Source organism: Arachis ipaensis, chromosome B3 (genome assembly GCF_059453495.1).
Source record: "Arachis ipaensis isolate K30076 ecotype BB chromosome B3, ASM5945349v1, whole genome shotgun sequence".
NCBI lineage: Eukaryota > Viridiplantae > Streptophyta > Magnoliopsida > Fabales > Fabaceae > Arachis > Arachis ipaensis.
Genome location: NC_142438.1, coordinates 147,642,145 through 147,660,134, shown reverse-complemented (window position 1 = coordinate 147,660,134; position 17,990 = coordinate 147,642,145). Strand labels below are relative to the sequence as shown.

General features: G+C 28.9%; 2 protein-coding genes across 2 annotated transcripts in view; both read right to left on the bottom strand.

The window, feature by feature from the left end:
• Nucleotides 1-17,990, bottom strand: part of LOC107631953 (uncharacterized) — a 115,832-nt gene that overhangs the window by 10,554 nt on the left and 87,288 nt on the right. The window lies entirely within an intron of this gene.
• Nucleotides 14,896-15,564, bottom strand: LOC107633986 (zinc finger protein ZAT2-like). Its single transcript, XM_016337573.3, has one exon. The coding sequence runs from the start codon at nt 15,562-15,564 to the stop codon at nt 14,896-14,898; it is 669 nt and encodes a 222-aa protein (XP_016193059.1).

Sequence of the window (17,990 nt, the reverse complement as noted above, 5' to 3'; positions counted from 1 at the left end):
TAAAATAACTTTGGATGATTTTGAGTTGATTTTTTATTAATTCTCAAATATTTTTGTACTTAAAAGTTGTAAAAACAGATGAAAAATATATAAATATTAAAAATATAATTATTTATTTATCTCCTCCAATTAGTTTAACCGAAAAAAGAAAAAGTAGTATCATGACCATTCACCGTTGGAAACATTCATTATTATGATGAAAAAACTAAATTACTAAACCACTGGTCGAACTATTTATTTTGAATTTAATTAAATAAATATATACACTATAATTTAATTGAAGTTAATATTAAATAATACACATAAAAAAACGCAACAACTAACAATTATAGATCCATCCTCCATGGTTGAAAGGTATTATTCTTTTTTTAAAACAAAGAGAACGATATTGTTTTATTCTTTCGTATATTTTAAGTATTTTTTTAGCATTAAAAAATATTTATTTATTTTAATTATCATATAAGAATACTTTAAAGACTAAAAATATTTGACCAATTGAAAATGTTACAAAAATTGCAAAGTTTAAATTTTAAAATATTTGTTATGTATTTTGACAAAATTAAATTTTTTTACTAATAATAATCATAACAAATGATTCCATTTCTCGGTATTTGTTAGAATTTTTCTAATATTAATTAAGAAAATAAAAATAAAGGTTTTATTTACGTAACGGATGAAAAATTTAAAAATTTATATTTTTTAATAGAACATTTTACGTTAATTATCCTAAGACCTATTAATAAATGTTTATAAATATTAAAATAAAATTTCGTTGGTCACTTTCTCGAAATGCGGTAAAAACTAATGTTAAGGTGACTTTTAACTTTAACTTTCTTTCAATGCTCTAAAAAGGCACAAACGATACAATTACATACATCCATTATTTTAAGGGAGTCAATCAGATTTTGTCAAAACAGAATTCTTGTGGTGTGTAGGTCAATATTTAATTTTGTCCATTTTTTATTTTTTTTAATTATTTTTTTTATTTTTGTCTTTTAATTCGCCATGAGAGTTTTTCCGTAAAATTATCGTGGTTTTAAAAGATCCCTAGCAATTTATAATCTTAAAAGAATGTGTCAATCCTATTCTCCCGAGATTGTGTTTCTATGTGAAACAAAAAACCAATCTCGTCTAGTAGAAAGTAAATTGAGATCTTGTCATTTTACGGATTGGAGGATTGTTAGTCCGACGGGTACAACTGGTGGATTGGCTTTAGCCTGGAAGGAGGGCACAACGGTTGAGATTCTTGGTGAAAAAGAGTTTCTCATAGCTGCCAAGGTAACTGATCATGCTTTGAACTGTTCTTGGGGATGGGGTACATTTAAATAGTTCGGATGGAATTCGGTCTATCCAATACATAGAATTTTTCTCTTTTGTACAACTTTAGAAAAGTTGTAATTATGGGTGATTTTAATGCTATAGTGAGCCTCGGTGAGAAGAAAGGAAGGGGGTTAAATCAGCTTCATCTATTTCTGAATTTGTGAATTTTATTGATGATGGTGGACTGAAGGACTTGGGTATGATTGGGAGAAGGTTCACCTGAACTAATAGGCGACAAGGGCAGGACCAAATCAGGGAGCAGCTTGACCGTGCACTTACAAACGGTGAGTGGATGGATTGTTTTCCATCAACTTCGCTGTCTTGGCTCACAGAAAACAGTTCAGATCGTGCGCTTATCCTCCTTGATACAAATTTAGTCATAGAAAAATCTAATCGGAGGTTTAAGTTTTAGGAGAGATGGTGTGGTTTAGAAGAAATTCGAAATTATCATTGAAACTTGGAAGGAATGGGTGGATGGCTCAGTAATGTTTGTTTTGGCTCAAAAATTGAAGCATTGTAGGCACCGTATTGTTCAATGGCAACAACAGAACAAATCTAATTCGAAGAAGGACATTGGTGAACTTACATCTCAACTTGAAATTCTCAGAGAGGAGGGTATTATAGGGGGAGAACAGGTTAAAGCCTTGGAAAATAAACTTGATGCTTACTTTAGGGAGGAAAGCTATTGGAGGGAGAAATCTCGTGTAAAGTGGCTAAAAGAAGGGGACAGAAATACAAGTTTCTTTTACCAATCATTCCAATCCAGAATCCGGAGATCTAAAATTTAGAAACTGAAAAAGAATGATGGTACATATGCTACCACCCGTGAGAAAATTGCACAAGTAGCTGAAACATACTTTAAGGATATCTTCACATTGATTAACCAAGCTAATCCAGCACATGCATTCGAAGATTTTGAAACCAAAGTTTCAGCAACCATGAACAGAAAATTAACTAGACCGGTCAGTTTTGATGAGATAAAACGTGCGGTCTTTAGTGTTCACCCACAGAGCGCCCCTAGTGATGATGGATTTACAGCTAAATTCTTTCAATTCTACTTGAGTTTAGTACGGGAGGATGTTTTTAAGGTTGTCCGCAGTTTCTTTGTCAGTGGTAGACTACTAAAGAATTTCAACCATACACAAATCTATCTCATTCCTAAAATTTCTGATGCAAAGGATATGACACAGGTTAGACCCATCAATCTTTGCTCAGTTGTGTATAAGATTATTTCTAAAGTACTAGTCCATCGGCTACAGAAATTTATGACTTCGTTGATAAGTCCTAATCAAAGTGCCTTCATTAAGGGTAGATTGATTTCAGACAATGTCCTAGTCGCTCATGAATGTATGCACTATCTAAAGACAAAGAAGATGGGTCTATCGAGTGAAATGGCTGTTAAATTGGATATGAGCAAAGCTTATGATCGTGTTGAGTGGCATTTTCTTTGGTTCATTTTGGAGAAGTTGGGATTTGAATTTAGGTGGATTGGTTGGATACAGGAGGTGATGACTACAGTTTCTTACTTTGTCATTGTTGAAGGTCAACCTTTTGGTTTTTTTTAAACCAAATAGAGGTATCAGTCAAGAAGACCTTCTATCTCCCTACCTTTTTCTTTTCTGTGCAGAAGGATTATCCTTTTTGCTAAACAAGGCAGAGCAAAACGGTCTCATTAAAGGTATTCAGATCAACCAAAAATGTCCTACTGTTAATTATTTATTGTTTGCGGATGACTCAATTCTTTTTTGCAAAGCGTCAGAAAAGTTGTGAAAATATCCTCAATCTTCTTCAGTCATACGAGGGGTTCAGTGGCCAAAAAGTTAATTTGCATAAATCAACTCTATTCTTTAGTAATAATACTCCTCCCGATGCTCGATTACTACTAGCTCAGAAATTAAAAATTATTCATATTGGTGCACAAGATAAATATTTGGGCCTTCCATCTACAGTTCAAAAATAAAAAAAGACCACCTTCAGAGAAATCAATGACAAGGTGAGGAAGCGAGTTCAAAAGTGGAAAAGAAGACTTCTCTCATCTGCAGACAGGCATGTTCTAATCAAAGCTATTGGGGAGATTCACAACATACTCTTCCAATTTTGGTGGGGTAAAAAAGGTACAGAGCGAAAAATGGCAAGGATTAGTTGGGATACTATGACAAGACCAAAATTAGAAGGTGGACTAGGTTTTAAAGATCTAGCGGCTCAGAATTTGGCGCTATTAGCAAAACAATGTTGGAAAGTTATCTTTCGGCCACAATCACTCCTATCTAGACTCCTCAAAGATAAATATTTTCGATATAATTCTATAATAAATGCAGAGATCAAAACAGTACCTTCGTGAGTGTGGCATAGCATATTGGAAGGGAGTAAGGTTGTTGAAAAAGGGCTGGTTTGGCGAGTTGGTGATGCGTACAGTATCCGAATCTTCAGTGATCCTTGACTTGCTCCTCCACATTCTTATGTTGTTTCTTCATCTGAAATTTTCAATCTACAAAATCAACCACTATTGATGGTCAAAGACTTAATACTTTCTAATGGTGAGTGGAATCAAACTCTAATTAGAAGTTTTTTTTTAGGGCACTAGTTAGCGTGTGCTAGCAACAACAATGGAGGGTGGAGAAGATAAAATTTATTGGACCCTTAATAAAAGTAGTTTGTATGAAGTGAGTACTGGGTACCGTGTGACTTATGAATTCTCGCATCCTCCCATTAAATTTTGCCCAGAGATTATGAGACAACAAAATTTGTGGCTAGAACTGTGGTAGTTAAGAATTCCAGGAAAGATTAAGATTTTTCTCTAGAGGGGCTTCCATGAAAAGCTTTCAGTGCTGTAAAAGCTTCATCATCGCATCTCATCGATTCAACCTATCTGCTGAAGATGCCTACAATTTCTAGAAATAATCAATCATTGCATCTTTCATTGTGTAAAATCAAAGAAAATTTGGTTAAAAATGGGCTTACCAACTACTAGAAGGAGCATCGAAGACTCTGATTTCTATGTTGAGTGGAACTTGAGAATGGGAGCCTTGCGTACCCAACCCAATAGCTCCTCTCAGAGAATGATGATGGTGATTTTGAGCTGGTCCTTATGGAAGGCTAGGAACAAGTTCATCTTTGATAATGTATCAACTAGTGCAGAAGAGATAATGACGTCGGCTTTGAAGATACAGAAAGAGTTTCAACAAATTTTCACTTTCTAATTGATGAGCACTTTACTTTTTTATCTCTCTTAATAGAGTATTATACTATTATATGATGTTATCTCTATAATAGAGCATTGGGAGTCCCCCATTTCTTTTATTTGTCCCATATATGGACACTTATATGTTTCTTTCATTTCATAAATGGAATTATCTAACTTTGGAAAAAAAAAAGAGTCACTCAGATAAAGTCGTTTAAAACGTCTTTTTTTAAAGATATCTTTTAGTAATTAAAATTTAACATATATAATCGATTAAATCGTATTATTTTTGTCAAAATTAGGTCAAACAAATTAATTTGACCGAAAATTGGCAAATCAAACCTTGAACAGTCTAAATTAATATTATTTTTTTTTTATAAAAAATTACTACAATACCCTTATTATAGAAAATGAATACAATACCCTTATTATATAAAATACTCCTACTAAACTATCCTTTACTTCTCTGCCGTGGTATGGTTAGGATTTAAAATTTTCAATATATATATATATATATATATATATATATATATATATATGTATTTTAGTCATTTTCTATAATAAAAAGAGTATTTAGATCAATTTAAGATTTAATTTACTATTTTTTCGATCAAATTGATTTGTTTGGCATAATTTTGACAAAAATAATACAGTATAATCGATTATATGTATTAAATTTTAATTATTAAAAAATATTTTAAAAAAGACGTTTTAGCGTCTTTATTTGAGTGATTTTTTTAAAGGATGTATGATACTCTGTAATAGAAGTAGTTTTAAAGTGATAAATACATTAAAATATTTTATTATTATACGTTTTACCTAAATCCTAAAGTAGAATATTAATCATTTTTGAGAAATTTTGGTTGAACTTACACAGTAAAAAAATATTAATTTAAAAATAATTTTTTTCTCATTTTCTTTTTTAAATATCTACCCTCGTTTTTAGAGAAAATTTAAATCAATTTTAAAATAAATATTTTAACAAATTGAAGCATGAAAAATTAATATATTTCGATACATTAGATCATATTAACATTGATATATATCAAATTATTTAAATTGATAATCACTTGGAAACAAAAGTAGTATAATGTTTTTTTCATTTTATTAATATTTTTAGGATAAAATATACATTTTATCTTTAATATTTGCAAAATTTTTTTTTAAAATACTCCTAAAGTAGGTTTAGTTTCAATTCAATTTTAATATTTTAATTTTAATTTTAATTTTAGTCACAATTAAAAAAGATTATATTACATATTTTTATTGTTAAATTTATAATTAGTCATTGATAATGATATATAAGAGAGATAAAATAAATAAAAAAATTAAAAAATTAAAAAAACTCTTTAATTTAAAAAAATATTTAAATTTAATTACAATAAAAAAATAATATGTAACATATTTTACTTATAAAATTAATAATATATAATATATTTTATCATAATATTCTCTAATAAATCTAGCTAAAACATGTGCTACCTGTTACAGACTTACAGCATCTAGGAGTTATACTACAAGAAAATATTGGTTGGCGCACGCACTTAATTCTAAATAGATTGGTTGACCTCCAAATTTTATCATTAACTATTTACAAAAAATAAATAAATAAACTTTCATAAAAATATAATTTAATCGATAATTATTAGAATTGAATCCATAACTAAACTAATAAAATTACTAGATCATCGAATTATTAGTTTAAATAGAAAGTTATACAAAAAAAAAAAAAAACTCAAAAAATACAAAATTTAAGTTATTTATCAAAAATAGATGCAGATCACTAGAAATAATTTTTTTAATATCAGTTAAAGAACAATATTAAAAGTAATAAAATAATGAATTGATATTTTATTTTGTATAATTTTAAATCTTTTGAATTACTGCTTAAACTGTTTGATTGACTGCGTTAATTAATAACAATTTTCAAAATATCCTTATTTTATATTTATTTTTCCTAAAACAAATATGACTACGGACAAATTCTATAAGTTTTACTAATTTATCTGACACTTGATATGTATTTGTCTCTTTATTTAAAGAAGAAGTAAGTACAGACAAAATATTTTAAATTGTTCGAAATAAACATAAATATATACTAAGAGTTCTAAAATATTAGAGAGATAGAGATGAAAAGGTATAAATTTTTATTTTATTTCACATATTTTTTCATTTTTGTAATATTCATTTATTACTTATATGATTGTCACAGAAAAAGCACATTAATAAAAGAAAGATATAGAATATAGTTCATAAAAGAAAAGATGTCTCATATATTCATAATGTTTATGTTGTCCACGTAACTATTATTTTAAAATTGTCTACTTCTCCTTTTATATATATTGCTAAATTTAAAATCATCATTATAATAGAAATCTAGTATGTTTGTAGGAAGCGATTGAAAATATTGAAAGTCACGATGAATCCTCCAATAAACTTTCATAAAATAATTCGCTTGTATAAGTAGGATGAGTAGTGGTGTAGGTTTTAGATTATATCCCACCTAATTTTTTGATAATACTGCACAACAATTAGAATTAGAATCTGATTCAAATAGAAGAGTATAAAAAAAATGAAAAGTCTAGGGGCTAGTAACTTTGTTAAATTCTGGCCAACATGTAACCAGCAAAGAAAAGTGAGCCATTAGATGAAATCTCACACCATTAAAACCATCATTGATGGCTAATTGATGACTACAAATCACAAAAGTTACTGGCTCCCTAGTATTTCTCTAAAAAAAATTGTCAAATTAAAGACAGAGATAGTAAAAAAAAAGATTAAGAAAATGATGATGAAAAATATTTTGAGATATCTTATTTAACAATTAAAAAATGATTTGTCACCTGACATTTGACATTGGTGCAGAACTGGATTTTTTGAAGAACACACCAATTTTATTGCTTATAAGACTATTTTCTTTAAGAATCATGACATGAAAAAAAAACTATAAATTTGAATCAAATAAAATAGATACTATAAAAGTTTATTTGATTTTGTCTTTACACAATTTTAATTTGAAATATAGCAACAACTACAACTTGGGCAAAAAGGATTTACAAGCGAAATTCTGTTTTGCAGTGATTATTCTAATAGTATGTAAAAACCGTTGCTAATAGTTTAGCAGCACTTAATATTAGAGTGATTAGCCAACCATTACTATTTGTTTTGTGATGATTAAAAACTGCTACCATCTGACTTAAAAACGGTCATTATTTGCCGCAACTATTTTAGTGTAAACTATTGGAAGGAAAAGAGAAAATCAAAGAAATAACAAGAATCTGAACTTCTTAAAATGTAAGATAGAATACTTTATTATGAAATCAATGAATACAAGTATAGTCCCTGTCCTTATATATCATACTACTGCATATTACACTCATGCTAACTAATTGTCCTAACAGATTTAGTTAGCTGTTTCAGAATTAATAGTTATATAACGGATATTATAACGTCTTCATTATTTAGCGATGCAACAATGATAGGGAATCAACATTATAAAAAAAAAAGTATAAGTAGACAATAAAATACTAAATAATATGAACAATAAATATATTGGATGTTCATTTTACTAGGTGTATGGATGGTTACTTAATATTAAGATTTAGATGGTTAATTTAAAAGTATAGTATATTTTTATTTGATTGGTAGTTGTTCATATTGTTCAAGATGGTCATTGTTTACCTAACACTCCCCTTATAAAAAACATTTTCAGCCAACAACTATTGAGTTGTAAAAAAAGTCCAATAAAACAAACAGAAATTAAAATAAGAGTACTTTTTTAAATTAATTTCTTACTTTTTTTTAATATCTCAATTTCATCCATCTATTTTTAGTCATCAGTGATCACTGTTTGTCGTCGGCCACTATCACCTTCGACCACCTTAAATTTTAAACACTAAATTTAAATTTTAACTCCTAAATTTTAGACTATATATCCTAAATTAGTTTTTTGTTTCATCCTCCAAATTTTTTATTTTGAATATTTTTATTATTTTTAGTTTTAGAGGTTTCTTTTTAATTTTCAATTTTAAGTAATGAATATTGACAAATTAAAAAGTGTTTGACTCTCAAAATTTTTTCTTTCTGGTAAGGTAACATGAAGCAAACATTTTTGGTGACTCCTACTGCGGTCCCAAAACTTTGAGGTGTGGTTTTTCGATGTTCTACCTAACAGATTTTATTCTAATCTCGATATGTGAATAATGAGAAATGCGAATAGCGTAAATCATAGGTTGTATTTTAGGTCACTAATCATTTAAAACAAGAATTATATCTAATTAATTTTAAATTTAATTTTTAAAATTAAAATTAATTTCCATTTTTTAACCTATTATTTAGGTTATTAAAAAAAATGTCCCTCTATACTTTCTCTTTTAACAATGTAGAGATACAGAGTAAGAGAAAAAAAGTAATGTGGGTCTCTCTTTTTCTTTTTTCTTTTTTTCTTCTTTACAATGAAAACACTCTGCATACTATATATATATTTTATCTGTGTATGTGAGTTCCCATCTAATTTATAAGGTGGTGGGTTACAATAATCTACGCGTAAATTATTATAAGGTAAATAAAGCCAAGTTATACTCTTATAATATACCACATATCATAAGCGTTTAAAATTAAAACAAACAAATTATATATTAGAGACATGATTATGTATAAACTAACTCAAATATAACAGATGTGTTGGAGTTGAAACCAACGAAAACCCCCTAAAAAGAAAGATTAAATTCACGAAAATCACATCACAAGATAAAATATTATTTAGTGAGGATTCCCTAATTATTCATTAGTTAATTAAACGTATAATTGACTAAATGAGTATCTTCTAGTATATGCATAAAGTTTAGTTGGTCACATTTAGTATAATAATTATGCTAAATTATACTAAAATAACTGCTAAAATTAATTATTAATATAAAATATACATTAAAAATGAATTAAATTAATACATATATCTATATATAAATATACGATGACTGAATTTGGTAACTGATTTTAATGTATACTTAGCATTTCTATAATACAATATATTTCCGTTAATATGACTTTACACATATCAAAATCTAATTTTGTACCCTTAATATAAGCTAAAAAATGAAAAGAAAAATAATGTTATTTTATGTGTTGTAACCATCCAGTTTTAATGTAAAACAGGTTATAAGTTATAACATATGAGAGAAACTTATTTCCATTTTGTATGAGGAATTGAGGACAACATTTTTTATAAGCAAAATTTAGGTGGCTAGGCACATATCTGGTCCGAAAAGGTTAAGATATAGCTTCAAATTCAATGTGGATTTAAACCGACATCTTTATGGGAGTGGATCCTCTCCAGTGAATAAAAAACTGGATGGTGTGCAGTGTTTAATCTAACCATTCACCACATTCTCTCTCTTATTTATTTCTGGTCCCACTATTAAAATCAAAGGTGAGAGATTGCACTGTATTTTGTCAAGTGTTGAAAAAACTGGAGATGATTAAAAGTTATACTAATAACTAATCCTTTCACCTCTCATACTCTATGAATTAAAAGTTATACTATAGGACGAAGAATTACAACGTACTTTTCATGTCATAGAATGAGTTTTGAATAATCTCCGCCCCTTGATCAAGGGACCAAGTGAGGTTAATTACTCCTAATCCACGCACACGCAAGTAATTACAATAATCTTCATCTGATCTCTTTTTATATTGTTGTTAGTTATTTTTGTCTTCTTTTAATATTTTGATATTTCTTATGTGATTGAATATTGTCATTTTCATTTTGATATTCCTTCTTTTATAAGTTATTTATTAATAATAAATAAACAAATAAAAAATTGAAGTTAAATTATGAAGAAATATAGATAGACCCCAATCAAATGAATAACAAACCGATTCTTGTCAGACAAATTATCTGACATTAGCGTATGATTTTAGATTAACCATTGAAAATGCGATAAATTATTGATTACTACGAATCTAAAAGAAAACAGAGAATAGTTTGATGGTGAACGAGAGAGAACTGTAATATTTGTATTATTTTAGTTGTTGATTGAATTAATATGTCACTTGATGTTGAAATTGTCGCGGCGACTAGCTTATTGATTTACTGTGTCCAAATAAAGAAATTAGAATGTGGATTCGAGGATCAACGAGATCATGCCGCATTCGGGATTGTACTTACGTGTTTCTGCACAAAGATTTTTTTTTTATTAAAATTAAAGCACTAATAGTAGTAGTAGGGTAATTAATAATATATGGTCCACTATTGTATGCTTTCAATGATGATATCCTTTATGAGGTTGACTCCTCCAATTGTATCTTTGCAAGATTTGATACCCAACCAATCGTAGATCTTCACTGACGTTAGAGCCCAGTCAGATGCCGTGGATTTGCAACTCAAACTTAGACGCCTCATCCCCACTTGTTTTTCCGCCTCCCATTATTTTCTATTATTTAATTTCTCCTTCGCTTTTGCACCTAATAAATTTTCCCAACCCTATTTTTCATCCAAATTAAATTATTAAAGATGTAAGAACTGAGAAGGTCTATATATTACAAGATAAGTTGAAAATTCCACCTGACTAGTTCCATATAAATTTGATCCATTATTTCCTCCGTTTTAGAAAAATAAAACACAGAAGAATAAGAATCATTTTATACTGGAGAAATCATATATACACTGCATACTTTTCAACTTTTACTATTAATTAAATGAACGATAAGAAATAAGAAAAATAAAAAATAAGAATGTGTTTGGTTTGTATTTGTATTTTTTAATTTTATTTGTAATATTTTTTGTTTTTATTAGCGTTTTGTGAAAAAGTAAAAACCATAAAAAAAAATTTTTGTATTCACCTTTTATTTTATTTTTTTTACAAAATTATGAAAACAAAAAAATACTGAAAAAAAAATAAAAGATAAAAATATAAATCAAGTCTACCCTAAATAATTTGTCTTTTATGCCATAAAAAATGTAAAAAAATAAATGCATAAAAAATTCTTTATTCACAATGAACAAAAATTAAAGATGTGGTCATATAACATTTTTATTAATAAACAAAAATATCGTAAATATTTTTATTAATTAAATATTAATAAAAAAATGATTAATTTTATTGGTGATATAACATTTAAAAACAAAAAACAAAAAACATAGTACATATAAAATTGTTATGTGTTAAATTTAATTTCAACGGCAAGGTCAATGCTTTTACACTAGCTAGCTACTTGGGTGTGCAAGTGACGGAAGACTAAGATAAAAAAGGAGTTAAAATAATGAATGGCATGGTTTAATTTGTAGAGTAGTGTGGATGGGAAGGTGATTGGAAGGTTCCTTGGGATCTCGTCCGATCCCACCTTAGCTTAATTGACTTGTTTTGTTTCGCCTCGAGTTCCTAATTCCCTCATATGTCATATCCCAATCTAGATTAGGATCTAAAAATCACAGATTTGACATAACACATACTGATGAACGAAAACAAGTTTAGTATTTAAGTAATGATTAAAATTACTTTCCATAGCAATGCAGCATGCCTGATTAACAGGAAACCAGATTAAACTATACTTGACTATTGCCGGCAATCAGGATCTCCTTAATATACCTATGCATGGATAGGATTTAGGCTCCGGTAGCATTTTAGATTTCATAGAGATTCAGTTTTGCAATGTTCTAGATTTCCATATCCTATAGGGATATGACATGGAAGGAAAATATTTACACATATTTTATCTGATCTAAATAAGAGAAAAAGGTTCGATTTCCATGGATAGAATATATATAATAGAAGAAAAGAAAAGAACGTTGCGTCAAAATTCCTGAGTAAGTAGTCAATAAGTATTTTTACTTTTTAATGCAAAAAAGAAAAAATCTAAACCCTAAACTGTAAGCCTGCAACAACCAGTTCTTGTTCCACATATATGAAGTTATGAACAACTTTTCATTTATTTGGAAGAAAACAAGAAAAACTAGAATATAATCTCTTGCGTTTTGCCTGATTTGAATTTATTTTTTGAAATTCTAATCCATTTTGGGGAAACTAAAATTAGGTGCTTAGAACCAATATTAAACTCGACTTATAGGCTTAGGAGCATAGACGATGTAGCTAGGAGCAGGTCAGGTACAACTCTTTCGTGCAAAAGATTGCAATATCGTATAGAAAAATTTTCAAGTGTACTGGTACACCGGTATTTCAGTGATTTTTAACCGTTAATCTTAATTATAAAAAGTATATATAATATATATAATTAAGATCAACGATTAAAAATCACTGAGACACTGGTGTACTGGTATACTTGAAAACTTTCCTATCGTATATATAATTTTCCATTACTATATGAATTCCTTACACCTGACGGAGCCATATATAATCGTTCACCAATAATTAAATAAGTAGCATGCATATAATTATATATATTGGTGACTAGTAGTATGCATAATTTGACTAAATTTTATATATTAAATGCATAATTTGAATCCCAAACTTTTTAATTTGTTAGAATTTATAATTTTTGAAAACATATTCTAAAATAAGAGTTCAATAAAATAATGAAATAAAAAATTAATTACTATTATGATTTTAAAAATATACTAACTACTTCATTTTTAAAAAATTTAATCCAAAATATTTATTATTTTAACTATTTTTATATTTTTATTGTTATATATTTAATAAATAAAAGAGTAAAATTGTGTCTATTAATTCATCACTAGTCCACTACTATATATAAAGGAAATAGAAAATAGTTAGTGTCCATTTTTTTCTCCTAAAATACACTTCTTTTTACATATAAATAAAAATAAATAAATTCCCTATTTCTAAAATTTAAACCTAGTGCTACTCTTTAACAGAAAATGATATTTAACATCTTAAGGCTGAAAAATTTAGATATGAAAATGTTTTTGGAGAAATCTACTCATATGGAGAGTGTGGATGAAATACACTGGTATGGAGAATGGCATTTCGCATGGTAGGAACTTTTTTTTTTTTCTCGCATGGTGTGAGTTATATTTTTTAGGGTAAAAGGGGAAATAGTTTTGGGCAGTTCCCAAACATATTTTTAAGATATGAATGGATGGATGAGGAAGATCAACTTCAATTCTTCGAAGGCCCAAGTATATACTCTGCCTAGTGGGTGCCCATTACCAACTAAACAGCATGGATGTTTGAACTTTGAACCCATGCTGAATCCTAAATGAGGAATATAAAACCTAAGTAGTTGTAGTAGTGTGTGTGAGTGGGTGTGTTTTGTGCCAGAACAAAAAAAAAAGAACTTTGAAGTAGATATCTTCCAGACCTCCACTTCGTCCAAAAACTAAAGGTAGACTAGATATCATTCATGGCCAAAATTTAAAAGAAGAAACACACGTTATATACATATTTTTTATAATAAAAGTGGCTGATAAAAAACAAATCTTTTATACAAAAACAATGTATACAAATAGTTTAATTTAATTATACAGTGGTCTAATCTTTTTTGGGATTTACACTATTAGTTATTTTGATTAATATGGTGTCACATAATATTTTTTTTTTATTATAACGGGCCAAGTCCATGGTGTCATGTAATTAAATGATTAAATACGTATATGAATAGGAAGTAAAACTTCTTTTTTATAAATATCTATAGAGAAGGTAATAGATGTGCTGATTATCTTGCGCAAAAAAATTTAGAGCATTGACTTTTATTTTTTGGATATTCCTCTTATAGAGGTAGTGAGCATATTAGCTAATGATGATCAAGGGATATATGTAATTAGTTTGCTCGTGTCGAGAGTTTGAATTCCGTCTTATATATATACCGGTAATTCATTGGCCAGCAACAAAAATATCGTGAGCAAAGAAAAAAAATGTAAACCAATAAAGAGATCACTCTAAAGCTAAGGATTGTTAGGGTACAAGTCTTACAGGCCATTCTCTCCATGTAACGATGATTAGTGTGAAGCCATAAATGTCACTGCTCATGAAGGTACCAATTCCTCCGGACTACCATATGTATCAGGATTGCGTGCCCACCAACAACTAACCATTATGTTTATTTGTGATGTAATAAATTAAATGTGGTAAACAATCATGTAAAGCTATAATATAAGGCAACATTTCTGAATTATATTAGTGGTAATCGTAGCTCAATTCAATGTTAATGAACATGTGTGTTTTATAAGAAATGAATAATAATAAATGAATAAAGCTTGAGATGAGTATTGAGATAAGTAATAATGAAAGAGAATTAAGCGAAGGAATTGAATGTATATATTGATTTGGCAGGGAACTAGTGTGTGTATAGAGAGTATCGGAGCACGACATCATGAATTGTGTGATAGTGAATTAACAGGATAGGCTAACTAGTGCCTAAGATACACAGAAAATTAGACAAGACAAAGAAAGGGGCAGCAGTAGGGTAGGGTTACACTAATTAAGACCCAACCTCAAATCCAAAGAGCAATGGTGGTGTTGTTGATGGAGGTCAACGGGGGTGGGGGAGGGTGCAGTTATGCTACAGTTATGGCCTCCTCCAAGTGCGTTGTTGAAACTGGAGCACTCGAACCGCTCCTGTTCTTGTTCTTGTTCCTCCTCGTCCACCACGTTGTCCACTACTATGTTGTCGTAGTCATCATTGGCCCTCTCCTTCCCCTTCCCACTCGCCAGCAACAGTAGACACGCCGCAACCTCGTGGTCCTCCGGGGTGAAGGTGACGCCCACGTCTTCTTGCGGTGGTGGTCTGATGAGGGTGCGGGGAGGATTGATCCCTCGCCAGTGGCGCTCTGGGTGGCAGCGCATGTGGCCGAAGAGAGCCTTCCAGGACCAGAATCTCTTGCCGCACTCGGTGCAGGGACGGGTGATCTTTGGGGCCTCAGGATCAGGCTTCTTGCAACCACCCTTCCCCTTGACCTTCACCCCTTCCTCCATTACCCTCATCAATTTTGTGATCTTCTTTCTAGGGTTGCGCCTCCGAATAAGATGATCACACGACGAAGAAGACGAAGCCGCAACATCAACACCATCCGTAACCACGCATGCACGATCTGTGTTGGGAGAACCAGAATGAGCCCAGGAGGAGTTGTCGACGATGTTGTTCATCCCTGGGCAGTTGCAATAATTGCATGTATTGTATATTTCTTTGAGGGTCGCAGGATCAACGATGGAGGCAGATCAGAGGGCATATGTACAAACTCACCCTTGCCTGGCGGTTACTGCAACTCTCTCTCACACTTTAAAATTGGCGGTTTCTTCTTAATATCATTTCTTTTCTTCTTTTCCCCCACTCATGCATTAGTCTGTTCGCGTTTTTTTATGTTTTGGTTAACTCTTGCCATTTATTTCATTTTAAATGTAACTAATATCTTTTTTTTTTTTCTTTCTTATAAAAAAAATACCAGTGTAAGTCTTCGTTTTTTCTTTTTCCTTCTTGTTTTGTTTTAAAAAAGGTGAAACTCACCTGCAGTCCACTGTAGGTGAAGTTGTTTTTAAAAAAAATCGATTTATTTTATACAAATAATTTATTTAAAAAAATTGGTTTATGTAGATCAAATAACTATCTTTAAAATAATTTCAATTTTTTCTGCGTGTTATTCTTAAATTCTTAACAGATGAATTTGGTATGTTCTTCTTCTTCATTTTTATTGACCAATTTTTCTTTAAATTTATCTGAAACTTTTATTTATTTAATTTTCGTCAAATATATGTATACAAATTGTTTGAAAAAGTAACATTTAGTATTATGAAAAAGAAACAAAATTCACATTTTTTTATAAGAATGACATAAATGGTATCATCTGTCTTTTTTTTTATGTCTCTGTTTTTATCTTTTTGATGAACTTTGTTTTGTTTTCCATAACTTACATTTTCAGTTGCTTTTAAATTAAGCTGTAAACAGATTTTAAATTAAGTTTTAAAAATATGTTCAATTACAAATTTACCGTTAAATTAAATTTTATGGTAATCAATCAATTAACTTTTATTTTACTAACAAATTATTTTCATGCAAATTATTGTTAATTTTTCAATATTATTCTATAAATAAATTATTTTTTTAAGATAATAAGACGATAATTTACTTGTCTAAAAATTATGATTTCATTGTCATGCACGTTTTTGTGTTTTTACTTACCAACTAGAATTTATTTTTAATAAAACAAAAATATCGAATCAAAATATTAATTTGGTCTCTTAAATAATTGAACATAATTTTTAATAAATTTTTTTAAAATAAAATCAACCCAAGAATAGAGAAAAAAAAAAGAACAACTAATGAAAATATTTATTTTGGCATTGCCATCAAGAACAGGATAGCCATAGAAAAAATCTAACCAAATAAAAAAGACCTAACTCATAATTAAACTACCATCATATCATTACAATAAACTATAACATCACCAACTAAAGAGACATGCAACAAATATGGAAGAGATCATGCCAAAATTTCAACTATGCTCATGTTATCAAACAGTACACATTATACCATAATTACATTTTTGTCTTCTACCACATGAAATTGCGATGAATTATCTTGGCATTTATGATATCTTCCTTAGACTTGTAAAGAATCTCTATTTTCATTTTTTATTTCTTCATATTAACCAACTATGTTAAATAAGATTCCCACGAAATCATTAACACCAAATTTTAAAGCTAATATTTTCTACATATTCCATTTGCTAGTACAATTATTTCTTTTAAAAAATAAAAAAGATAAATACATTCTACACATATCTTTTAGGCTTTTTATTTAAATAAAATAAAAAAAGATTAATTTTATTTGATTCTTTTAGATTAAATTCAAAAACGTGAATCTTCTAAATCTATTAATACATAAATTGTGTTAGAGTAATGTGTATTAAATATTATATTAAACACCACACTCTAGGGTAATTTATGCATCAAACTGCCAAAGATGTGAACAGTAGAACTCCCAAAATTGTTGTCTAATGTCCAATCAATTTTCTCCTGAATATCAAAATGGTGTGATGACATAAACATGTACGTATTTATTAAATAATTTTCATCATTCACAGAGGAATGAATAAAAACATAAATTAAAAAATACATTTGAAATAATAAATTTGATTAAGAAATATAAATAAGAAGAACATATCTAATTGAAAGTTTGATATTAGTTCTGAAAAAGGGATTGGAAGAGAACGAACGTGTGAAAACGAAGAAGAAGAAAATAAAAGTAACCGTTTAGTCTAATTCAAACCGTTTTTTTTAAATAAATCATTTGTATAAAATAAATCGATTTTTTTTAAACCATATAATAACACGTGTCAGCCATCCAAAAACAACTTCACCTGCAGTCGACTGCAGGTGAGTTTCTGCGTTATTTCATTTTAAATGTAACTAATATCTTTTTTTTTTCTTTCTTATAAAAAAAAATACCACTGTAAGTCTTCGTTTTTTCTTTTTCCTTTTTGTTTTGTTTTAAAAAAATATAGTTAACTAGGGATGATAATCAAACCATCAGATGTGTAAGACATTTTTGCGCTACTATTTTTACTTTTATGTGC